The sequence below is a fragment of the Pelophylax lessonae genome (genome assembly GCF_965119305.1).
Source record: "Pelophylax lessonae genome assembly, chromosome: 1".
Taxonomy (NCBI): Eukaryota; Metazoa; Chordata; class Amphibia; order Anura; family Ranidae; genus Pelophylax; species Pelophylax lessonae.
The window spans coordinates 26,526,309-26,552,665 of record NC_138768.1 but is presented as its reverse complement, the minus strand read 5'-3'; the positions used below and the strand labels follow the sequence as shown (position 1 = coordinate 26,552,665).

The window sequence follows — 26,357 nt, the reverse complement described above, 5'->3', positions numbered from 1 at the left end:
GTGGGTGCTTTGGGGCAGGGGGGGCTCAGGATGCCTGGACCCTATAGAGGTTGCACAGGCAGCCCAACTCCTCCAGGATGCCACATCAGTACGTGCCATTGCCAGAAGGTTTGCTATGTCTACCAGCACAGTCTCAAGAGCATGAAGAAGATTACAGGTGACAGGCAGTTACTCTAGGAGAACTGGACAAGGTCAAAGAAGGTCCTTCCCAAACCCATCAGTAGGACCGGTATCTGCTACTTTGTGCAAGGAGGAACACGATGAGTTCTGCCAGAGCCCTACAAAATGATCTTCAACAAGCCACTGGTGTGAATGTCTCTGACCAAACAATCAGAAACAGACTTCATGAGGGTGACCTGAGGGCCTGACCTCCTCTAGTGGGCCCTGTGCTCACTGCAAGAACTGGCAGGTCCACCACTGGTGCCCTGTGCTTTTCACAGATGAGAGTAGGTTCACCCTGATCACATGTGACATATGTGAAAGGGTTTGGAAATGCTGTGGATAACGTTACAAAAAAGAGATAAGTGCTATTCAGCACCTCACTCCTGCACTCAGAACCCGGTCCTCAGGCTGCCTCAATCCCGGAACTCGTACTTATACTTGCCATCCGTTATGGCTAGGCTTTGCTGCCCCTTACGACCGGGGCGGTCTACCAGACACTGTAGATACAAAACAAAGAAAGGGCGCACCAGTCTAGCGCATTATCCTCAGCGAGTTTATTGATAATATTAAGATAAAAATCAGCTACTCACAAACATTCGTGAAAATCAAGCACATCAATTCCATAGAGCCGCCTCATTGCAGGAGTCCGATATCTCATGAAAGCAGAGGGCTGACGCGTTTTGAGGCTGTGCCTCTTCCTCAGAGCCTGGAGGCCATGACCAAATCCAAGGCTTAAATATGGTATGGTAAACCAGGCCTCCACATGACCCTTAGGGATGTGGGAGGAGATACCGCCCAAATGGGCGTGGCTACACAGCTAATTGCCCAAAACATAACAGATTTTAATTAGCAAGTCCTATACATCTACTGGCTCAACTGGTATCCTAGCATTGAGTCAATAGCCAAGGACCCTGATGAGGGAGCCAGGTTTCAGAAGCTGTGTAGGAGAGAGTCATACTGGATCTTCACCCTAGGGTCTATGTCCCCTGGGGGATTGAATGAAGATCTCGAGATCCAGGGCGTGCTGTAATGTTATATAGCGCGTCCTCCCCCCTCTTCTGAGTGTGATCCTGTTCCCTTGGCCCCCGTACAGTTACACTCAGCCCTTCCCCTGTGGCTCCTTCTTAGGGTTGCCTATTACCTATTTTCTGCTTTCTCTTGAGGGGTTCACATGTGTATGCTTGCGTGCACATGTATATGTGAGTGTATATGCATGTGGTCCCCACACATATATGTATATGTATATGTATATATGTATACATATATATACACATGAGTGTAATTCTTACACCATCTCCTCTCCTTAAACATAAATTAATGTATGTGTTTTAATATAATACACACTCTCACACCAGATCCAATTGTTCTTGTTCCTTCCATTGGCTCTCTTTATGAGTAATAGCGTAGGTTCCCTTACATAGGGTCTCTCGAGAGATCACTGAGTTATTTTCTCCGATTTTTCAAGGTTTGTTTTTAGAGGAGGTACAGTACGCTTATTTTTGCGTCTAAGGTTTTACACACCACATTTAATAAGTGATATATATTTTTAAATATATTTTTTTATTAATTAATTTTTTTTTAATTATATTATATTATATTATATTTATATTCACCATTGTATTAATTATAATTGTATATTATGTGTGTTTTTACATGCCATTTTTACATATGTGATTTTAGGCTGGCCTACTAAGTAATATTATCAGTTTACAATCTTTTATTAATTCCACTATTTTAGTCTACTATATTTGATTCCCTGTATAGCAATATTATCTTCGACTTTTATTTGTCTCATACTGGTATGCTTCTCATGTAACTCCTATCTTGATAGATATTCATTTGGGTCCGGATACGGTCTCTATTACAAATTGAGTGTACGGATCGAGAAGGGATTGTAGAAATTCTTTATTTGATTCGTATATCCCGGCCTAGATTGCTTGGTTTTTGCTATTTCGGGGCGGAGCATTTATTCATCTTTCTCTCACTGTGACTGCGGGTGCGCTGTGGGGATAGCATGTTGTGTGTACTGGGACTGCCGTCAGATTGGATTGGTCCATCTTTTGTTTGGACAGCTTTCCCCTCCTTTCCGAATCCGGTGGTTGCGCCTCACCGCCCGGATATGTAGACGGGCGGAAGTCGTCACCATTCAGACGGGCGGAAGTGATGTCACACGGTGGAACGCACGGCAGTTCCGGGATGAACGGCGTGCGTTCCACTGTCGACTGGGTCACGATCGGTGCAATATTTTAGCGATGCTTTGATAATGATGGGCATTGTGACGTCCCCAGGTAAAGTGCTTAGTGCCACATCTTTTGTAAACATCAATGAGGGGTCTATTAGGTCGCCCCTGATGCTTTTACAGTTTGGTACTTCGGTCCTACATATTACTTCCCTGCAGTTACTAATCCATGATGCACACAGGCAGCAGTCTGATTAGGATCAGTAAGAATTGTGAACCATCATGCGCCATATTGATTTCCCATCCCCCGGTGGTGTGCATGTACCGTGAGAGGAGGATGAGTTGTTCCGTGCCACATTGACTGAGTCGTATACTGTATTGTCTTATTGCACTATCCAAAATGCATTATCCGAAATGTACAATTTTTGATGTAAAATTCAAAATGAGTTGGGAAGATGTTGTTGATTGGCTAGCATACCAGTTGAGCCAGTAGATATATAGGGCTTGCTAATTAAAATCTGTTATGTTTTGGGCAATTAGCTGTGTAGCCACGCCCATTTGGGCGGTATCTCCTCCCACATCCCTAAGGGTCATGTGGAGGCCTGGTTTACCATACCATATTTAAGCCTTGGATTTGGTCATGGCCTCCAGGCTCTGAGGAAGAGGCATGGCCTCGAAACGCGTCAGCCCTCTGCTTTCATGAGATATCAGACTCCTGTAATGAGGCGGCTCTATGGAATTGATGTGCTTGATTTTCACGAATGTTTGTGAGTAGCTGATTTTTATCTTAATATTATCAATAAACTCGCTGAGGATAATGCGCTAGGCTGGTGCGCCCTTTCTTTGTTTTGTATCTACTGTGGATAACGTTATGCTGCCTGTAACATCATTCAGCATTAGTGATGGACAAACATCGGATGGGGCGGTTCGCAAACTCCATCTGCGAACTTTCTCAAATGTTTGCGAACCTCAAGTTCGCGGCGGACCCCATTCACTTTAATGGCAGGCAAACATTAAAAACCTACAGGTCATATTTTCAGCCACAAAATACTTACTATCTGTGCACACACAGTCCCACAACATGGACACTGACATACCTGAAGTATTGCTATTGAAAAAGTTGCCATAAAAATATATATTTTTTTTTTTTACAGCCAAAAAATTATTCTTTTTTTTTTCAAAATCAGCCAGAACTGACAGCAGCCGGTAAATACATGTCAAATACATATAGGGTCCATTCACATGTCTGTAAAATGGGTCCACATCTGTTCCACAATTTAGCGGAACGTTTACAGACCCATTGCTTTTTAATTCCAGTCTGAAAAATTAGGCATTCACAGGATAAAGAAGTAAGTGTCGGCCAGTACAGGCACCAAACATTAGCCAACAGGCGTTCACCTGACAGCAAAGAACTTTGTATTCTGTGGCTAAAGGTACATTAGGCATTCCCAGGATACAGAAGTAAGTGTTGGCCAGTACTAGGGATGATCGAACTTTTCAAAAGTTCGGTTCGGCCAGAACATCCGAACTTCCCGAAAGTTCGGCCCGGATTTCAGAACCCCATTGAAATCAATGGGACCCGAACTTCGGTAATCAAAAAACACCATTTTGAAGCCCTAAAACCCAATAAATGCCCCTAAAAAGTGCCTAGGGTTCTTGAGAAAGGTGACTTGCTTCTCATTTGGGAAGTACAGGTTAGCCAGTGTAATTAGTCAGTTGACTAGATTCCCCTTCAAAAAGAGTAATCTTCCTTCGGGATCCCTGAGGACATCAGTTACAGTGATAGGGGAGTGTTTGGAGACCAGTATAGATACTCCTTTGGTCTTTGCTAGACTATTAGTGGCATGATTAGCTATTAGAAAGTGAAGGTTAGTCAATAGTCAACTAAGATATTTTATTGCCGTGGAAATTAGTTTCCTGGAATAAGACAATATCTGCCTTCATTATCCTCGCTGCAGTAAAAGTTGAGAACGTTTCTCTGGTTTATTCAGTCCCTGTGCATTAATTGAGATTATTTTCAGAGTCCTCTGCCTGAGTATGCCCTCTTTGAAATGAAAGTTGGTCAAGCCGCATACTACGTCTCTTGGCGGGTCTGTGTCTTTACCCCTAGCTCACAGTGCTCGGTGAATCTGCTCCATTTCAATTGTGGTGGTTCTGGATATGTCAAGGGGGGTCCTTAAATATGGCTGTGACCACTTGTTTTATCTGATCGTGTTCCATCGATTCAGGAACATCACAAACTCGAAGATTATTTCTACGGCCTTCATTGTCGAGGTCTTCCAGGTGTCTGTGCATGTCTCTCATTTGAAGGATCTGGGCATCCTGTGTTGTATATAGCTGTTGAATGTGTGACTCCTGATGGGATGTGGGCATTTCTACATCTTGTACTCTCTCTGCAATGTTCTGGAAAATCTTGTTTAAGGTTGTCAATGGCAGCTGAGAATGCAGAAGATAATATATGATGAATTTTTTACTTTCTTAACCACCTCTGGACCGGAAGGTTTTCCCACTTAATGGTTGGGATTCAAACCGATGACCCTTGGTGCTGCCTTTATTGGCTTTCTATTTGCCTATTAATAAGAACAGGAAATTGTACATAAAATCTAGTTTAAAAAAAGTATACGGAACGGCCCATGGTTTCTTATTTATATATACAGTATATAGTGCATTCATAAAGTATTTAGACCCCCCCCCTTCACTTTTTTCACTCATCTGGCACTACTAATTTGCCTACGGTGGGCACCCAGGGCAATTGCCCTGCATCTAGGTGGATGGAGAAGAAGAGGGGACATAGCCAGGTGGGGGAGGAGAGGACGGAGCCAGGTGGACAGAAGAGAGGAGGGGAAGATGGAGCCAGGTTGACAGAGATGAGGGGGGATGCTGCCAGGTGGAGGTGAGCACAGAGCAAGGTGGACAGAAGGGAGGGGAAGGGGGGATGCAGCCAGGTGGGGGGTGGAGGATGGAACCAGGTTGATAGAGGAGAGGAGGGGAGGATTGAGCCAGGTGGACAGAGGAGAGGGGGGTGCAACCAGGTGGAGGGAAAGATGGAGCCAGGTGGATAGAGGAGAGAAAGGGAAAAATGAGCCAGGAAGACAGAGGAGCGAGAGGATGCAGGCAGGTGAAGGGACCGATGGAGCCAGGTGGATAGAGGAGAGAAGGTGAGGGGAGGACTGAGCCAGGTGGACAGAGGGGAGGGGGGTGCAGCCAGATAGAGGTGAGGATAGAGTCAGGTGGACAGATGAGAGCAGGGGATGCAGCTAGGTGGAGGGGAGGACAGAGCCAGGTGGATACAGGAGAGGGGGGATGCAGCCAAGTGAAGGGGAGGACAGAGTGGATGCAGCAAGATGGAGGGGGCAGAGAGGATGCAGTCAGGTGGAGGGGTGGGCAGGGTAGATGCAGCCAAGTCGAGCGGTGGGAAGGATGGATGCAGTCAAATGGAGAGGTTGGTGGGGTGGAGGTAGCCAGGTGAACGGAAGGACAGAGAGGATGCAGCCAGGTGGAGGGGTGATCAGGTGGATGCAGCCAGGTAGAGGGGTAGGCAGGATGGATGAAGCCAGGTGAAGGGGTGGGCAGGGTGGATGCAGTCAGGTGGAGGGATAGGCAGGGTGGATGCAGCCAGGTGGAGGGGTGGACAGAGTGAATGCAGCCAGGTGGAGGGGTGGGCAGAGTGGATGCAGCCAGGGGGAGGGGTTGGAGGGGTGGATGCAGTCAGGTGGAGGGGTGGACAGAGAGGATGCAGCCAGGTGGAGGGGTGGACAGAGAGGATGCAGCCAGGTGGAGGGGTGGACAGAGAGGATGCAGCCAGATAGAGGGGTGGACAGAGAGAATGCAGTCAAGGGGAGGGGGGGCAGTGTGAATGCAGACAGGTAGAGGGGAGGACAGAGAGGATGCAGCCAGGTGGAGGGGAGGACAGGGTGGATTCAGTCAGGTGGAGGGGTGGGCAGGGTGGATGCAGCGAAATAGAGGGGTGGACAGAGAGGATGCAGCCAGGTGGAGGGGTGGACAGAGAGGATGCACCCAGATGGAGGGGTGGACAGGGTGGATGTAGCCCACCAGTGATAAGGTCCTGTCCCTCTATGGAAGCCTTCATACCCATCGCTCCCCTCACCTAAAAAGTTCCTACCTTGGGGGATAAATAATAGAATCACTGACATTTTCTCTCTGGCTCCCTCCATGTGTCAGTCAGCAGCAGTCTGTGTCACTGTGGCACCTGTATTAGGATGAGGGCAGACATGGGGTCTCCTCACAGGCTGTGAGTCACAGCTCATGCAGGAGAGACCTCTCTCAGCTCCTCCCCCCTGTCTGGGCAGATTAGCTTTGGGCCCCATATGAACAAGTGGCTCCGCTGCCCCGGCCCACCAAACAAATGCCCGGTATGCCTTATGGCCGGTCCAGAATTGTTCCATTACCATAGCAAATTTAAGGGAGGGGAGAGGGAAAACCAGGGTCTCATAAGCTGCACTAATTTAAATAGCAAGCCTAGGCCAAAATTTGCCAAAAAAGAACACAGGCTGGGGCACTACTGCAAGAATTAAAACATTAACTACTTGACCTCCAGAAGGTTTTACCCCCTTCATGACCAGGCCATTTTTTGCATTATGGCACTGCATTATTTTAACTGACAATTGGGTGGTCGTGCGACACTGTACCCAAATAAAATTGATGTCCTTTTTTTCCCCACAAATAGAGCTTTCTTTTGGTGGTATTTGATCACCTCCGCAGTTTTTATTTTTTGCGCTCTAAAGAAAAAAAGAGGGACAATTAAAAAAAAAAAAAAAAAAACAATATTTTTTACTTACTGCTATAAAACACATCCAATAAAAAAATTTGAAAAATCGGGGCGTGGCGACCGCCGCACGTGGTGGACGCCTGAGTGAGAAGCTCCAGCTCGTGTCCGGTTCTATCTCTATCTACGGCCCTTCACAGCGCTCCTACCTGCATACCATGCCTGGATCCTTTTAGGGGAACATCTGGGGTACATCGTAGCAATGACAAAGAAGAAAAGGAATGCAGCCACAGTCTGTAAACTTTCGTAAATCTTCAGCCCACAGACGCATGGTCTCTGCCAAAATGGCAGCGGGGCCGGAGCTTCACATCCGCCGCAGCGTCCTCTAGAGTCCGAGTCGCAGACTGATGACGTCATGGCGCCGACTCCCGCGGCGCAAACACAGGGAATGACACCAACAAGGCCTGCACGCTCTGCTGACTCTTCTCCCTCCACTCCCTCCATGCAGTGCCCAGCAAAATCGCGCCCCAGGTGGGAGGAAAAGCCGCAGATCAACAGCATGACTTCTATGGAGGTAAGCAACAATAACCCAGCACCATGCACCACTTGGGCCTACTCCCCACCGCCAGACCCATTTGCCAACATTGCTACCACAGGACAACCAGTTTCTGACACGACTCTAAAAGACATGCTATCCATGCTGCACTCTTCCATGCAGGCCAATATTATGGCCTCCATATCCTACTGTCAAAAAGAACTACACGGCCTAGGTGACAGAGTCCATACAGTGGAGAACAGAATGGAGGAATTCACTGTCTCCTACAATACACTGGTAGATGCCCACTCGTCCCACTAAGAAGACCTGCACCGTATTCAAGCGAAACTAGCGGACCTGTAAGACAGGCCGAGATGAAACAACCTAAAGATTCGTGGTATACCGGAATCGGTTCAACCGAATCAACTGCCAATCTTTGTCAAAGACCTGTTCCGCAAAACTGTACCTGACCTTTCTAATGAGGATCTGACCATTGACCGCATACAAGCCTACATTTCTCCCACAGGAAATTCCCAGAGATGTACTGTTAAGGGTGCATTTCTTCCAAGCCAAGGAAAAGATCCTGGACAGATTCCAACGCAAAGACCGCCTCCCTGAACAATTGGTATCTCTCCAAATTTTACCTGATTACTCTCAGTATACCCTCCAACTCAGAAGAAACCTAAATACCATCACAAAAGCTCTGCACAATAACAAAATCATGTACAAATGGAAGTACCCTGCCAAATTGTGCGTGACCCACTTGGGTACTACATCCAAAATCACCACCATGGACCAAGGCATTCGCCTTCTCCGACAGTGGCACATCCTTCCCGCATCCTACCACAACGTCTACAGTCCGAATAGCAAGTTGTTTCCAGGCCTTCCAGATCCTCTCATCGCCACAAATAGGGACCGCTGTACGATCCTGAACCGGTCACACCTGACCTCCCTCTGTTCATAGCACCCCGCTATCGTGCTTGTAGCCCCACCAACCACGCAGTTACAACTCCTCTTCTGGCCCACAAGACCATGTCTTTTTTACCGTTTTTTTGCATTTTTTATTTTTTTTGTTTTCCCTTTTTCTCTTGTTTCTTACCCTTCTCTCTCAGGACAGAACTCTTATACGAAAATTGGAACACCGAACCTTTATTCCTTCCGGACGTCCATGTATGACACGGCGATACAAGGATCAACAGCTCTATCAAGTTCAGACCATTCCACTTCTTCCCTGGACTTATATGCTGGTAACCACTCTCACAACTCCAACTGTCGCACCCGTAGGTGCACACCAGGTACCGATATGCCTTACACGAGCCACCTCTCCATCACTACGAACTGATCCCGACCTAGCATTAATCCTTAGCTGCCGCATTGACTTCATCTCCCAATACACACCGTCGTGTCTTTGCAACTACTATCGTTAAATGTTAAGGGTCTAAACCACCCTGTCAAATGCTTTTCTATGTGGAAAGAGGCTACGTCTTATAAGGGGGACATTTTAGCGATTCAGGAGACTCACTTCAAACAAGGACACACTCCCCGATGCTCTCATCAGGAATACCCCCATGTTTTTCTAGCATCCGCTTCCAAAAAGAAGAGAGGAGTACTCTTAGCTGTGCACAACTCTGTGTCCTTTGCCTACTCTAGGGTGGTGCAGGACACAGAGGGCAGATACATCATTCTTAATTGTACCATTGATAATTGTTTATACACTATAGTCAATATTTATGCTCCCAATACGCACCAACTACGGTTCCTTCATAAACTTTGTACCAAGGTCAATGAGCTGAAGGTGGGTAAATTGATTATGTGTGGGGATTTCAACTTAGTGGCTAATCACACCATGGACACTTCCTCTAGGCGCACAACCTCTGCACCCTCTCTGGCCGCCCTTATTCACTCAGAGGGACTCCATGATGTGTGGCGCTACCAGCATGGAGAGAAGAGGGACTACTCCTTCTTCTCTGCACGCCACAACTCTTACACCAGAATATGTTCCTGGTAGACGCCCAAACCCTCCTTCAAATTATTTACACTTTTATCTCCCCCATAACATTAACCTGGTCGGATCATGCTGCTATTCACATGTTTGTAGATGTGAGTTTGACATCGCCATCTACCTATATATGGCGGTGTAATACCTCCACTCTTTCTGACTCAGACTCCCTTAAATCTCTTCAATCTCAACTACAGGAATTTTTCTCCACCAACGATATGCCTGACATAAACCCTTTTACACTGTGGAACGCCCACAAAGCCTTCACCAGGGGTATCCTCATACAATTAACCTCCAGATTAAAGAAAAGATTCAATAAAAAACTTACCGACCTCATTGACTAAATCAAATCCCTAGATGATATTAATAAACATGCTCCTTCCCCTTCCACAGCCTCTAAACTCTCCTCCCTACGTTCAGACCTCCGTAGACTCTTTGCCGATAGACATGACAAAATGTTGGCCCGCCTCCGCCTACAATACTACTCTGCTCACAATAAGGTGGGCAAATTCCTAGCGTCCAGGCTCAAGGCACTGAGAGCTAAGCCAAAATCGAATACATGACCCACCCACACACTGGCATTAAACGGACTCACCCCCAATAAATTGCGGATGCGTTTGCAGATTACTACAGTTCCTTATTAGGGATGATCGAACGGTTCGGGTCCACCATCGGTTCGGCCCGAACATTGGGTGTTCGAGGTTCGGCCGAATTTAGAACTTTTTGCCCAAAAAGTTTGGAATTCGGCAACCAGAACCGACCAAAATGCAATGCTTCAGGAAATGGGCTTTAAAAGCCAGTGATTGGATTAGAACCATTAGCAAAAGCCAATTGAGGGGACAGGAGAATGCTAGGAATGTGATTGGAGTGACTAGGGGGTCCCTAGACCAATCATTAGTGAATACGCCCCCCAGTATATAAGATCGCCCCCGCCATATTCCTAGCATTGTTATACTGGACATGGAAGAGTGGAAGCAGTTCTGTTAATTTTACTTGAAAAGTGTCATTTAGCTATTTATTAGTGTCAGGAAAGGGATATCTAGTGTAGTTAGAGTGCTCCTTTACACTTAAGTTAGCTTCAAAAATTTAGTTTCTGTAGGGAAAGTGTTAAGTGTCAGGGGACCGTAGTGTAGTGTAGGGTTAACTGGCAGTGACTGCTATGGCAGGGTGACAAAACCCCTCCATAGCAGGGTGACCGCTATACAGAAATGATCATTTCTCTGAATTGCTTCGGGACACCCATATGGCTTCTCACCAGCCAAGCATTTTTTATGCTGCAGGGGCTGCCACTGCCAGTGCTTTTTTGAGGACATGTTTGATGTCAGACATGACATCTGAACATGTGTATAGGGGGTATTTATACACATATATGTGTATATATACCCCTAGACATATATAGGTGTGATAGTAGCAGAAATAAATGCTTGCGCTAATGAAATCATTTACAGTAATATATTTATGCTACTATCACACCTATATATGTCTAGGGGTATATATTCAGACATATATGTGTATATATACCCCCTATACACATGTTCAGATGTTTTGCCTGCCTCAAAAGAACCCAAAAAGAAATGCCAAAAAACGCTAGCGTCAAAAAAAAAAAAATGCCCAGGTGTGTTTTTGCTGGCATTTTTTGGGGGGTTTTGGAGGCAGGCAAAACATCTGAACTTGTGTATAGTGGTGTATATACACACATCCATATATTTATATACACACCTAGACATATATAGGTGTGATAGTAGCAGAAATATATTACTGTAAATGATTTCATTAGCGCAAGCATATATTTCTGCTACTATCACACCTATATATGTCTAGGTGTGTATATAAATATATGGATGTGTGTATATACACCACTATACACAAGTTCAGATGTTTTGCCTGCCTCAAAAGAACCCCAAAAAATGCCAAAAAAAACGCTAGCGTCAAAAAAAAAATGCCCAGGTGTGTTTTTGCTGGCATTTTTTGGGGGTTTTTGGAGGCAGGCAAAACATCAGAACTTGTGCACAGTACCACTATACACAAGTTCAGATGTTTTTCCTGACTGCAAAGAACCCAAAAAAATGCCTTCTATTAAACCGGCAAGGTGTTACAGCAGCGAAGCCATATTCCTGTGCTGAAAGTTTTCTAATACAAACAATCTTTTTTTTTATGGTTCTGGACATGCTACAGAGCTGAAACTTCACATGTACACTTTTTAGACCCCCCAGATACTAAATCCAAAAATCAAAAAATCTCTCTTTTTTTTTTTTTTTTAATTTTTTCAATAATTGGCTTTTTTATCAAAAATGACAATTTTTAAGAACTTTTTTTGTGTGATTTTGTGTCTGGGGGGTCTAAAAGGTGTACCTGTGAAGTTTCAGCTCTGTAGCATGTCCAGAACCAGAAAAAAAGATCATATAGGTGTTAAAGTTAAAGGAGGGTCCCACATCCCTGTTCTACTGAAAAATTATCTTTTTTTTATGGTTCTGGGCATGCTACAGAGCTGAAACTTCACATGCACACCTTTTAGACCTCCCAGATACTAAATCCAAAGTAAAAATCAACTTTTTTTGTGTGATTAATAGTTAATGGGGCATGACCCAGAACCCTAGGCACTTTTTAGGGGCATTTATTGGGTTTTAGGGCTTAAATATGGTGTTTTTTGATTACCGAAGTTCGGGTCCCATTGATTTCAATGGGGTTCTGAAATCCGGGCCAAACTTTCGGGAAGTTCGGATGTTCTGGCCGAACTGAACTTTTCAAAAGTTCGATCATCCTTATTCCTTATACAACCTCCGCTCGGACTCCAGTACTCCCCAACCAACAGATGCAGACATTCAAGCTTTCCTTCAAAAAATCAGTTTACCTTCTCTAACAACTAAATCCCTCGCTAGCCTTAATAGCCCTTTCACACCCCAGGAACTAGCCAGATGGGGTTTGTACGGGGACGTCAGGCTCCTGACGCTGCCAGAAGGGTAATAAATTTGATTCATCATGCAGAGAGTACAAAAACACCTTCTCTGATTCTTTCCATTGATGCAGAGAAGGCGTTTGATCGTATCCACTGGGGCTACATGGAATCAGTTCTCCAAAAATTCGGGTTTTCAGGCCCAATACTGTCAGCCATGTTGGCATTGTACTCCTCCCCCTCGGCTCAAGTCCTGTCGGCTGGCATGTTGTCCAAACCATTTGCTATAACCAATGGTACACGTCAGGGATGCCCATTGTCATCCCTCATTTTTAATTTGCTGATAGAGCCTCTGGCGGAGTTACTCCGCACAAGTCCTTTGGTTTCGGGCTTCAAATTTGGAAAGTCTGACCACATCATCACGCTATTCGCTGATAAAGTTTTACTTAGCCTGACGAACCCCATCGTGTCCCTCCCAGAAGCACACCAGATACTCCAAGACTTCAGCTGTATCTCCTACTATAAAGTTAATTTTAGCAAGTCTACGATACTCAATATGAATATACACGCGTCTTCACGCACGCATCTCCAATCGCAACTGCCCTACACCTGGGCTGCACAATCCCTGCAATATCTTGGAATTCAGTTGACATTCCCCACCGCAAGCCTACTGTCCTCTAACTTAAAACCCCTGATATCCTCCATTGCTGCAGACATCACAAAATGTAAACCTTCCGAACTCTCGTGGATGGGTAGGATAGCGGCCTTTAAGATGATATGCCTGCCGAAAATACTATATGTTTTTTGTACTCTCCCTATACACATTACTAAGAACTATACTACCTCCCTCTCCAAAATCCTCCGTACTTTTGTATGGCAAAAGAAGAGAGCACGTTGTGCTTACTCACACATGATACGACATAAACGAGTGGGAGGCTTAGGTTTCCCTGACATAGAAGATTACTTCCATGCATCCAGACTTGCACCCCTCCAACACTGGTTTTCTCACGCACAATCTCTCCCTTGGCTCCTGATAGAAGCCTTGATATCATGTGCGCCTAATCTCAGCCTGCTGCTATTAGCAGACCTATGGAGACCTTTAAATCTACACACTCTTCCTATTACCACCCAAGCGTCCCTGAGATCCTGGAGATTTCTTACTACCCATCTCGCCATGCACCAACCTTCAGTGACACTTCCTATGCCACTATCTATCCTGAATGTCCTCTTACCATACACAAACATGACCCAATTTGCCTCTACGGGCATTACCACAATATCCCAATTCTATCAAAACGGCTCCCTCAAATCTTTTACAGACCTACAAAAAGAATTCACGCTATCTTCGAAGGCCATTTACCCCTATAATAATATATCCAGCATTTTGACTAAATGCCCTCCGCCTGTAAAGCATATCCCCACCTCACTGTGGAAGTTTCTCACCGACGTCTCAACTCTGATTAAAGCGATATCTCTCTTCTACAATCTCCTTGGGCAAAAAAACCTTGTTCCAGAAAACCTTACACATGGTCAAATTGGAGAGGGAGCTCCAACTATCCTTCTTCGAAACTCAATGGAAACTGGCGATTCGATCCTCCCAAAGCACCACCCGATGTGTGAATCATTGGGAGCAATCACAAAAAATTCTAACTCGGTGGTACCTCACGCCATACCGCCTCTCCAAAATCTATTCTACCCATAGCCCATTGTGCTAGCGTGATTGTGAACAACCGGGCACAATCGCACACATATTTTGGTCCTGCAAAGGGCTGACGAGTTTCTGGAGAAAGGTATTTGAGTTCCTATCCAACCTTACCGGTATATTGACTAAACCGAACCCTGCCATGGCTCTTCTCACTCTGGGTCTGGAGACTATACCCCCCAATATGAGAACAGTCTATTTTCATGTACTGGTAGCAGCTAGAATGCTAATAGCGAAATACTAGAAGCAACCTGTTGTACCATCCCATCTAGAGGTGGTCTGGCTGGTCAACCTCCAACACTCCTTAGAAAAAGCTCATGCATACGCCACCTTTCGTGGAGCTAAATTCCATAACGACTGGCTCATTTGGACTCAAAGTATATATTATGCCCTAATTATATAGAGTTCTGTATGCTCACTCCCTCTACTACATATGACCATTTCTGGAAATTTCTACTTCCACTGTGGAATTATACATTTGTGATTTCCTACCTTTTACCTGTTCGAATTCTGTATTGGATACTTTGATACTCATAATACATTATGTACCATTTATTATCTGTACATTTCCAATCCTTCGATTTGTTGTTATACTTTAAAATTCAATAAAAATTATTGAAAGAAAAAAATGTGAAAAATCAAATTTCTTCATCAATTTAGGCCAATATGTATTCTGCTACATATTTTTGGTAGAAAAAAACCCAATAAGCGTATATTGATTGGCTTGCTATGAGATATATTTATGGAATTTTTTCATTTATTCATTTTTTTTTTACTATTAAAGGCAGCAATCAGAGACTTATAGCAGGACTTGCAAAATTGTGGCGGACAAATCCGACACCTAACTGACCCTTTTGAGGCTTTTTAGGAGACCAGTGACACCAATACAGTGATCAGTGCTAAAAATATGCACTGTCATTCTAATAATGGCACTGGTAGGAAAGGGGTTAACATCAGGGGAGATCAAAGGGTTACATGTGTGGCCAACATGTGTTACTGTGTGTGCTGTGTGAGGTGTTTTTACTAAACAGCACATTTCTGATATCAGAAGAGAGCCCTGTGTTTGTTTACCTACACAGGGCTCTCTTCGGTAATCCCCTGAAGCCGATCCTCGGGTGCACCCGCTGATTGGCTCATGCTGCAGCCAATCGCAGCACAACCGGGATGGTTGGGGTGCGCAGGCGCGCTCCTTAGCCCGGCGTGCGGATCACATACTAGGTACATGATCCAGCACAGGAGAGACACCATGCCGCCATATATGTACTGTATACGTTTGGCAAGTGGTTAAATCTTTGTTTTTTAAATTAAAATAACATACATGTTATACTTACCTACCCTGTGCAATGGTTTTGCAAAGAGCAGCCCCCGTCCTCTTCTTCTGGGGTCCCACGCTTGTGCTCCTGTCCCCTCCTCTTCGGTAGGTGCCCCCATGAAAATCTGCTTTTCATGGGGCACCCGTGTGGGCTCGCTCTCGAGCCACAATGTATGTGTCCATTGACACAGAGTGTGCGTCTTGGCCCCACCACCGGCTCCCTTGGTACAGCATTTGATTGACAGCAGCCGGAGCCAATGGCTCCCGCTGCTATCAATCTGCCCAGGGAGGAGGGAGACAGCAACAAGAGTCAGATCGGGCTCAGGTAAGAATAAGGGGGAGCTGGGGGTGGGGGATTGTGCCACACAGACGGTTTTCCACCTTTACAGTGGATGTAAACCCTTACATATATCCAGTGAAGTGAATAGCCTCAGATGATACACAGATATAAAACAAAAAGTTTTATTTGTATATCTGCTGTCTTCCCTTTTCTACTTCCTTTGAAAAGTGAAGATCATGTAAAAAATCTTTCTTCATCTTTCAGTAGTACATAGGGGTGGGGAGATTGGACTTACACTGTGTGAGAGCTGATTGGAGGAAAGGGACACACCCCCCTCCACATAGGCAGAAGAACAAAGGAACATGCAGGGCTGTATTCTGAATAGACAAGCTCCCTGTTTATCTGCCTCTAAGCTCCCTCCCCAACACACATTTTGAGCTCATGTTATCTCATGTGTTCTTGAACTTGTCAGAAATGCTGACAGCAGAGGAACGAAGCACCAGAGAGAAACGACACTTAGAGCTTTGGAGAGAGTTAAATAAACACTACAGATATATGTTCTTAGCTCAAATTTCATTGAATGCATTAAGGTGGGATACCTTAAGACTTTAGAAACATTTTAAGATGCTGCAGAGCATACAACAGGATAGTTTTATCAGGAATAAAAGGGCCCAATCATTGTATTCCTAACTTTTATTTTAACATCTTCATGCCTAAAGGTAAAACAAATCTACAGGTGCATCTCACAAAATTAGAATATCATCAAAATGTTAATTTATTTCAGTAATTCAATTCAAAAAGTTAAACTTTTATATTGTATATACAATATCTCACAAAAGTCAGTACACCCCTCACATTTATATAAATATTTTTTTATATCTTTTCATGTGACAACACTGAAGAAATTATACTTTGCTACAATGTAAAGTTGTGAGTGTACAGCTTGTATAAAAGTGTAAATTTGCTGTCCCCTCAAAATAACTCAACACACAGCCATTAATGTCTAAACCGTTGGCAACAAGAGTGAGTACACCCCTAAGTGCAAATGTCCAAATTGGGCCCAAAGTGTCAATATTTTGTGTGGCCACCATTATTTTCCAGCACTGCCTTAACCCACTTGGGTATGGAGTTCACCAGAGCTTCACAGGTTGACACTGGAGTCCTCTAACTCTCCTCCATGATGACATCACGAAGCTGGTGGATGTTAGAGACCTTGCGTTCCTCCACCTTCCGTTTGAGGATGCCCCACAGATGCTCGATAGGGTTTAAGTCTGGAAACATGCTTGGCCAGTCCATCACCTTTACCCTCAGCTTCTTTAGCAAGGCAATGGTCGTCTTGGAGGTGTGTTTCAATCGTTACCATGTTGGACTACTGCCCTGCAGCCCAGTCTCCAAAGGGAGGGGATTATGCTCAGGTTCAGTATGTCACAGTACATGTTGGCATTCATGATTCCCTCAATGAACTGTAGCTCCCCAGTGTCGGTAGAACTCATGCAGCCCATGACCATAACACTCCCACCACCATGCTTGACTGTAGGCAAGACACAATTGTCTTTGTACTCCTCACTAGGGATGAGCTTCAAGTTTGAGTCAAATGTAAGTTTGACTCGAACATTGGCTGTTCACTCGTTCATCGAATGACAAACAAATGTGCTTCTTTGAGGAAAATTTGAGCGCCAGCATCCATAATGCACTACACGCGCTGCACTTGCAATGCATTATGTGATTGGCCAAAGCATGCACCCTAACCTCCATGCTTTGGCCAATCAAATCATCTCTGCCATGATTGAACAAAGATAGGCTGCCTTTAGCCAATCATGGCTCAGGGGCTAAGTACACTCCCCACATTATATAAAGGCTGCTCGCACAGCAGCCGCATGTAGTGTGCCTGTGCAGGCAAGATAGCAAGTGATTGAGACAGGGATAGGAACGTGATTGAGGCAGGGAGAGGACAGTGATTTGCAGTCTATCAGACAGTGCAGTGTAGTCTAGTTCAAGACATTGCTAGCAGTGAGTTAGGCAGGGACAGAGATTTGTGATTTTTACAAGTTAAGAGATCAGCTAGTGAAGTATATTCAGTAGTGCAGTATATACCATAGACCATATACCATATATTGATCTCTATCTACAGTATATATATATATATATATATATATATATATATATATATATATATATATATATGACAATTGATTTGATATCAAGCCATTCGGTATTTATCAGTAAGTTCAGTATACCCTATATTGATCTCTATCTATATATTGGACAATTGATTAGATATCAGGCCATTCAGTATCTATGTGTCAGTTCAGTATACCTTATATTAATCTCTCTCTCTATATATATATAGATATCTATATCTATATATATATATATATATATATATATATATATATATATATATATATATATAGGACAATTGATTAGATAGCAGGCCATTGAGTATCTTTCGGTCAGTTCAGTATATCCTATATTGATCTCTATCTACATATAGGACAATTGATTAGATATCAGGCCAGTGAGTATCTATCGGTCAGTTCAGTATACCCTATATTGATCTCTATATATATATATATATATATATATATATATATATATATATATATATATAGGACAATTGATTAGATATCAGGCCATTCAGTATCTATCGGTCAGTTCAGTATACCCTATATTGATCTATATCTATATACAGGACAATTGATTAGCTAGCAGGCCAATGAGTATCTATCATTCAATTCAGTATACCCTATATTGATCCCTATCTATATATAGGACAATTGATTAGATATCAGGCCATTGAGTATCTATCGGTCAGTTCAGTATACCCTATTTTGATATCTATCTATATATAGGACAATTGATTAGATATCAGGACATTGAGTATCTATCGGTCAGTTCAGTGTACCCTATATTGATCTCTATCTTAATATAGGACAATTGATTAGATATCAGACCATTCAGTATATATCACTCAGTTCAGTACATATCAGCAGTGTAAATTGTATATTGATCAATCAGTAATAAAACCCTCCCAAAATCCACATCATGTCCAAAATGCCGACAAGGAGAGGCAGATGCTCACAGACCACGAAAAGTGGGCAAGCAGCCTCCTAGTCCAGAGTGAAAAGTGGTGGTCACAGTTGACATGGTGCATCCGCTGCAGGCGGGCACGCCTGTCCTTTTTTTCGGTGCTGCCTGTGTTATTTAGCCACAACATGTAGAAGAGTTGGTGGAGTTGATAAATAAGCCATCCTCATCCTCCTCGTCCTTTGACACCCATTCTCACACTAGTTTGCCTTCCACTGCAGATGCCAAAGCAGCCCATTCCACAGGCTCCTTCTCCACAGCTACTCCATCTGTCGCCCCACCATCATGCACAGGGGAGTCATCTGAACTATTCGTCATAGTGTCAGTGACATGCTGCTGGAGGATGTGCAGCAATTTGAAAGCTGTGATGTTGGTTCAAAGGTTGATGAAGGGAATAACGTAAGCCTAGAGAGAGGGGGTGACAATGAAGGACAAGAAACTAGCAGTCATGTTCCCACAGCTGCAGCATACGGCAAAGTTTGCTCCAGTGACGAGGAGGGAGGGGATGATGAGGTCACTGACTGTACTTGGGTGCCTGACAGGATAGAGGAGAAAAGTGAGGGGGAGGAGGGGGTTGAGGGGGAGGAGGGGGAGGATGAGGAGGAGGAGGAGGAGGAAGGCACAACTTCAATGAGGCAGGATGTGCTCCAGGGGCCGCCATAGGAGTAGCCAAACTATTGCATCACATCACAGAGCTCCACAGTTGCAGGGTGCTGCAAACTCCCCATGGACTTCCAAAAGTTCATTAGTGTGGGCTTTTTTCAGCACATGTGCAGTAGACCGCAGCATTGCTGTTTGCAACACCTGTCTGAAGCGGATCGAGCGTGGCCAGAACACCAGCCACTTGGACACCACATGCTTAACAAGACATATGACGACCTGCCATGCAGTCCGTTGGCAACAGCACCTGAAAGAGCCACAAGATAAAAACAAGCATACTTCACCTTGCTCCTCATCTGGGATCTCTAACCCTACTATACCTCATGTTTTCTCAAATGCCGGCATTGAGAGGGATGATAGTATAGCAATGTGTGCCACAGATACTTGCACCCAATCTGCTAGCAGTTCACCACCGCTTGATTTGAGCAGCAGGACAATTTCACTACCCCAATTGCTGAGCCGTAGAAAAACTGTCCCAGCCATCCAAATGCTCAGTGTCTTAATGCTAGTTTGGCCAAATTGCTAGCATTACAATTGCTGCCTTTTCATCTGGTAGACTCTGCTCCCTTTTGCAAATTTGTGAAATATGCTTTACCACAGTGGCATGTACCAAAAAGGCATTTCTTTTCATGTTAGGCCATTCCGGCTCTCTACCGTCATGTGGAAGGTAGTGCTTTGACCACGTTGGACAGAGCAGTCAGCAGGAAGGTTCACATTACTACTGACTCTTGGTCCAGCAGGCATGGACAGTGACGTTACATTTCCTTCACGGCACACTGGGTAACTCTGCTGGCAGCTGGGAAGGATGCAGGACAGGGTTCAGTGTTTCAGCTTGTTTTGCCTCCAAAAAGCTGGTGCTGGTTCTGTCACATCTGGCTACTCCACCACCTCCTCCTCCTCCTCTTCTTCTTTCTCCATGTCCTCTTCTGCTCAATTGTATCCTGAAGCAGCAGTGCTCCCTAGGCGTTCAAGGGGCAACGCAAGCAGTCAGGCTAAAAGATGCCATGCCGTGCTTCATTTGGTCTGTCTAGGGGATAGGAGTCACACCAGGGCCAGAAATTCTATCAGCTCTGCAGAGGCAGGCTCAGAGATGGTTGACACCTTCCATGACAGCTTGAGCCAGGAATGGTTGTATGCGACAATGGCACCAACCTTCTCTATGCCCTCCGACAGGGACACGACACATGTTCCATGCTTGGCACATGTCCTGAATCTGGAGGTGCAGCATTTCTTGACCAGATACCTGGGCTTCCAAGACCTCCTGAGGCAGGCTAGAAAAGTCTGTGGCCATTTCCAGCGTTCATACAATGCCAGTGCTTGCTTATCTGACATTCAATGGGAATTCAACCTGCCCACCAACCGCCTCATTTGTGACATGCCCACCAGGTGGAACTCAATATTGGCAATACTGCAGTGGCTGCACATGCCGCAGAGGGCCATCAATGAGTATCTGTGTGAGTATGGCACAAGGACAGGCTCAGGGGAGCTTGGCTTTTTTTTTCGCAAAGCCAGTGGCTTTTGATAAAGGATGCATGCACCGTCCTGACATCATTTGAAGAGACCACAAGGATGGTGAGCTGGAATGATGCATGCATCAGTGACACTATCCATCTAGTCTACCTGCTGGAGCACACGCTTTGTGGAACAATGGAAGGAAACTTGAGGCAGAACAGTGGGACAGTGGGAGGAAGATGAGGACTTCCTTTCCTGACAAGCCCCCCTTTATGCAGATATCATTCCTGCAGGGCTACAAAACACACAGGAGGAAGAGGAAAAGGAGGAAGAGGATTGCGGCAGCATGGATGTAGAGGATAGCATACAGCAGTCTTCAAGGGATGGTTTTGATTCCCCAGAAACCCTAGGAGTTGTACATGGTTGGGGAGAGGTTGCTCCTGACAATGTCATCCTTAGTGACCCAGAGGACTCAGAAGCTCATGCCTCCTCCAACTTACATTGCATGGGCTCCCTGATTCTGCAAAGCCTGTGAAAGGACCCAAGGATTTGTGCTATCAAGGAGAGGGATAATTACTGGTTGGCAACTCTTCTTGATCGACGTTACAAGGGTAAAGTTGCAGAGCAGAGGATGAAACATCTTGAGGAGGCCTTGAAAAAAAAAATTGTGTAACACCTTTCCAGACACTGGGAGGTTAACATTCTCTGGACGTTTTTCTGAGGCATCGTTAAGCTAAAAGAGGAGCAGTGGAGAAGGTGGCCTTCTGACCGATGCCTTTAAACAGTTCTTTAGTCCTCAGCAGCACCCAGGGCTATTAGGTTTAAGCAACCATCTGGAGCGTCTCCATCATATGGTGCATGGTTATCTAGGGGCAAAAGCATACTTGGAGTCCTTTCCAACTGAGCATCCACTGGGTTACTGGGTCTTGAGGATGGACCACTGGCCAGAACATGCTCAATATGCAATGGAGCTACTGGCCTGCCCTGCTTCCAGTGTGCTTTCCAAACGGTCATTCAGTGCTGCTGGAGGTTTTGTGATGGACAAAAGTGTGCATCTGTCCACAGACCCTGTTGACCAGCTGACTTCTGGATCAACAGCAACTATCAAGCCCCTGATGCTGATGTAAATGATTGAATTTGCTAGGGGTCTGCCATCCCTTGATGACTGCATATGCTGCCTATCTGATTCCTCAACCTTAATTCTGCTAGCTTCCAACAATGTTTTTGGTTTAGGTCACCACCAACCCCCAAGGCCTAATTTTTCTGCACTTGTATGACAGGTGCATACAATTTAAACTTTGCATGTGATTTTTAACATCAGGCCCTGTCCCTGTGCCCTGCACCCAGCAAGAGTAACGGTGAGGGGTTACGGTGTTCAGGCACCACCAACACCAAAGGCCCAATTTTTGGCACCTGTATGACAAATACATGCAATTTCAAATCTGTATGGAATTCTTACCAGCAGGTCCCATTCCTGCACCCAACAAGAGTAACTTTGAGGGGTTGGTTACATTGTTCTGGCACCACCAATATCAAAGGCCCAATTTTTGACACCTGTATGACAAGTACATGCGATTTTAAACTTTTATGTAATTTTTACCAGCAGGTCCCCGTTCCTGCACCCAGCAAGAGTAATAACTGTGAGGTGTTAGTTATGGTGTTCAGGCACCACCATCAACAACGGCCCAACTCTTTGCACCTGGATGACAAGTACATGCCATTTCAAATTTGTATGGAATTCTTACCAGCAGGTCCCCTTCCTGCACCCAGGAAGAATAACTGTGAGGAGTTGGTTACGGTGTTCAGGCACCACCAACACCAAAGGCCCAATTTTTGGCACCTGTATGATAAGTACATGCAATTTCAAATTTATATGGAATTCTTACCAGCAGGTCCCATTTCTGCGCCCAGCAAGAGTAACTGTAGATGAGTTACACACAAAGTTAAATATTTCAATAATTTCTTTCCTTTAAGTTTGATGATTATGGCTTACAGCTAGTAAAAATGCAAAATTCAGTATCTCAGAAAATTAGAATATTACATAAGACCAATAAAAAAATATATATTTTTAATACAGAAATGTTGACTTACTCAAAAGTATGTCCATGTACAGTATATTATGCACTCAATACTTGGTCAGGGCTCCTTTTGCATGAATTACTGCATCAATGCAGCGTAGCATGGAGGCGATCAGCCTGTGGCATTGCTGAGGTGTTATGGAAGCCCAGGTTGCTTTGATAGCAGCCTTCAGCTCATCTGCATTGTTGGGTCTGGTGTCTCTCGTCTTCCTCTTGACAATACCCCACAGTTTCTCTATGGGGTTTAAGTTAGGCAAGTTTGCTGGCCAGTCAAGCATAAAGATACCATGATCATTAAACCAGGTATTGGTACTGTTAGCAGTGTGGACAGGTGCCAAGTCCTGCTGGAAAATTAAATCAGCATCTCCATGAAGCTGGTCAGCAGAGGGAAGCATGAAGTGCTCTAGAATTTCCTGGTAGAGGGCTGCGTTGACTTTGGACTTGATATAATACAGTGGACCAACACCAGCAGATGACATGGCTCCCCAAATCATCACTGACTGTGGAAAATGTTGAATTTCATTTGGAAATCAAGGCCCCAGAGTCTGGAGGAAGAGTGGAGAAGCACAGAATCCAAGTTGCATGAGGTTCAGTGCGAAGTTTCCACAGTCAGTGATGATTTGCGTAGCCATGTCATCTGCTGGTGGGGGGCACATATTTGGGTACAGTTGGTGTGAAGGGGTTAACTAGGAAAATAGGGATGATGTAAATGTGAGGCATATACCGCGAGGTGGTTTAGCTGCACTCTATGCTTGTATTTTGTTTTTCTTTCTTTCTAACTATGCAGCAGTGTGCTGTGAACAAAAAGGCAACTTCAAGTACAGATCCGGTCAGAAACAAGTGAATGTTGTGCTCTGAGCCCCCTAAATTTAAAGCCCTATAATCAGAAAACAAAAATAAAAAGATAACAAAAGAAATTCTGAAAACCCCAAAACACCACCCATGAAACCAAAATCCTCTATTTTTAAAGGATAGCCTTGAAATAAAAGAGCAATTCAACCTAAAATAGATGCCACCATACAATTGAGATGAATAAACACCCAAAATGAATGAAAGCCCCCAAAATGTTGCACCTTGAATGGATTTCAAACCTGCATAGTTCACCTTGATCTCATGGTAGAGGCAAACCAGAACCTCATCCCTATTTGTTACATTTAGTTTGTATAACCTCATGGGATATGATGGATCTTTACAAAATAATAATAATAATAATAATAATAATAATATAAATATCTGATTTCAGATTCCGGTATCTCGATGCTCAGATTCCTGTTTACCTGGCAGCAGAAAAAAGTTTGGATCTTCAATTCATAAATGTTGCTATGAGTGTGTCTTGTGTTCAGAAGGAGAGATATCCAACATTACCGGTAGATTTTGTATTTGTTAGTAAGTTATTTTTGGACTGGGCAGAAGTTACCTCTGTAGTTAAAGTGTGTCAGGAAAAAATTTAGTACATCTCTTCCATGTGTGCACATCTCCCTATGCTTTATTCTTCTAAAGACCCTGAAAGTACAGAAAGATACCTGTTGATCCTGCCAGGAATATACTCAGCTCCCAAGTTCTGCTATGTTGCCATCCACCGTGAATTATGGCACCCCTGGACTGCCACTCCAGGGGCACATACACCACAGGCATTTTAGAATCCGGTCCCTTTCAAGACCAGTGCAGCCCCGTCCCTATTAGGAAGGCCTCAGAACTTAGACAGCTTTGGGGGACAGCTAGTGTATTATCTGAACGTGTATTTAGCACGACTGGGGGCGTTATCACAGACAAGCGCAGCCGCCTGTCCAGAGCCAACGTGGACAAGCTCACGTTCATTAAAATGAACCAGACACCGATCCCACAGGACTTGTCCATACCTTGGGCAGAATAGACATGTATACCGGCCTTACCCAGCCATTGTTGTATTTTTGATCTTTCTCACTCTTTTGGGGTGTACCCTAATTTAAAAAGAAATAAAATTAAAAACAAAAACCAGTGTTGGCCACCTTGTCATCCTCCACCGCCGCTTCCACCTTCCCCGCCACATCCACCGCCACCTCGACCTCCTACTCCATATGGGCCTTGTCCTCCTAGATCAAGATGATTATTTTTTATTTTTATGTTTTTTATGTTATTTTAAGTTATTTCCCTATCCACATTTGTTTGCAGCACACTTGTGATGCTCTTAACAAGCTTTTGCTGCCATTTGCAGCCCTCTAGCCCTTTCCATGTTTTTTTTAGAGCCATTTTAGTGCTCAAAAGTTCGGGTCACCATTGAATTCAATGGGTTTCGGGATCGGGGTCAAGTTCGGGTTAAGTCCGGGTCACGAACCCTGACTTTTTTTTCAAGTTCTGCCGGACCTGCCGAACCCGAACATCCAGGTGTTCGCTCAACTCTAGTAGTAAATTCACCCCATTACATGTATTAAATCCCCCGATTACATGTAGTAAATCCACCCAATTACATGCAGTAAATCCAATCTATGACATGCAATTAATTCCCCTATTACATGTAGTAAATCCACCCCTAAACATGCAGTAAATCCACCATTACGTGTAGTAAATCCACCCCATTACATGTAATAAATCTCCCATTACATGTAGTAAATCCATCCCATTACATTTAGTAAATCCCCCTATTACATGTAGTAAATTTCCCCATTACATGGATCAGAGAAAGACTACTATAGATCTAAATTCAACCTGATGAAGACACAAGGTCCCTGTCTCGTCACGCGTAGGGGAGGGGCAAGGGTGGATGGAATGCTGCACTGACCGAGCCTGTCTCTGAGAGGCTGTCGGATGCTGCTGCTTTCGCTAGGCTGTTGGTCTCACCGCACCACCACAAAACCCACCTGCTAATAGATGCCTGTGATAGATTGGTGCACTGTAGCACCTTCTAAATGTGAGTAGTTTGATACATTCATTTAATAAAATTTTTAAATATCTCAGCACTAGCTAGTTTATTTTCTTTCTATATATGATATGATTGCTGTGTACCTGAAGGAGCAATTCCCTATGAAGGATCCCCATCTGGGGGGATTTAATAGATTCCATCCAAGGAGATATTAAGTGCTCTTTGACTGAGCTTAAGTGCAAAGTCACACTTATCAAGGTGAGCGCCCAATCACAAGGGTGTGCACAGATTTCTGGGAGAGATCTTCACTGTGTCACCTTTGGAGCACTTGTCACGTTATGTGGCTTTATATCTGCACATATTCAGCACTACTGGCACTTTTGAAGAATTAAATTTTAAGTGGCTACACCTTTTATATTGGGACTTTTTTGCACAAAACTGACTTTACACACG

At 44.5% G+C, this 26,357-nt stretch overlaps 1 protein-coding gene across 1 annotated transcript in view; it reads left to right on the top strand.

Annotated features, from left to right (window-relative positions):
• Nucleotides 1–26,357, top strand: part of LOC309563181 (vomeronasal type-2 receptor 26-like) — a gene marked incomplete at its 3' end in the record, with an annotated part of 52,427 nt that overhangs the window by 13,229 nt on the left and 12,841 nt on the right. The window contains exon 2 of the mRNA XM_082267515.1: nt 24,309–24,432. Coding sequence (XP_082123641.1) covers nt 24,309–24,432 — 124 coding nt within the window. The remainder of the gene's footprint in view (nt 1–24,308; nt 24,433–26,357) is intronic.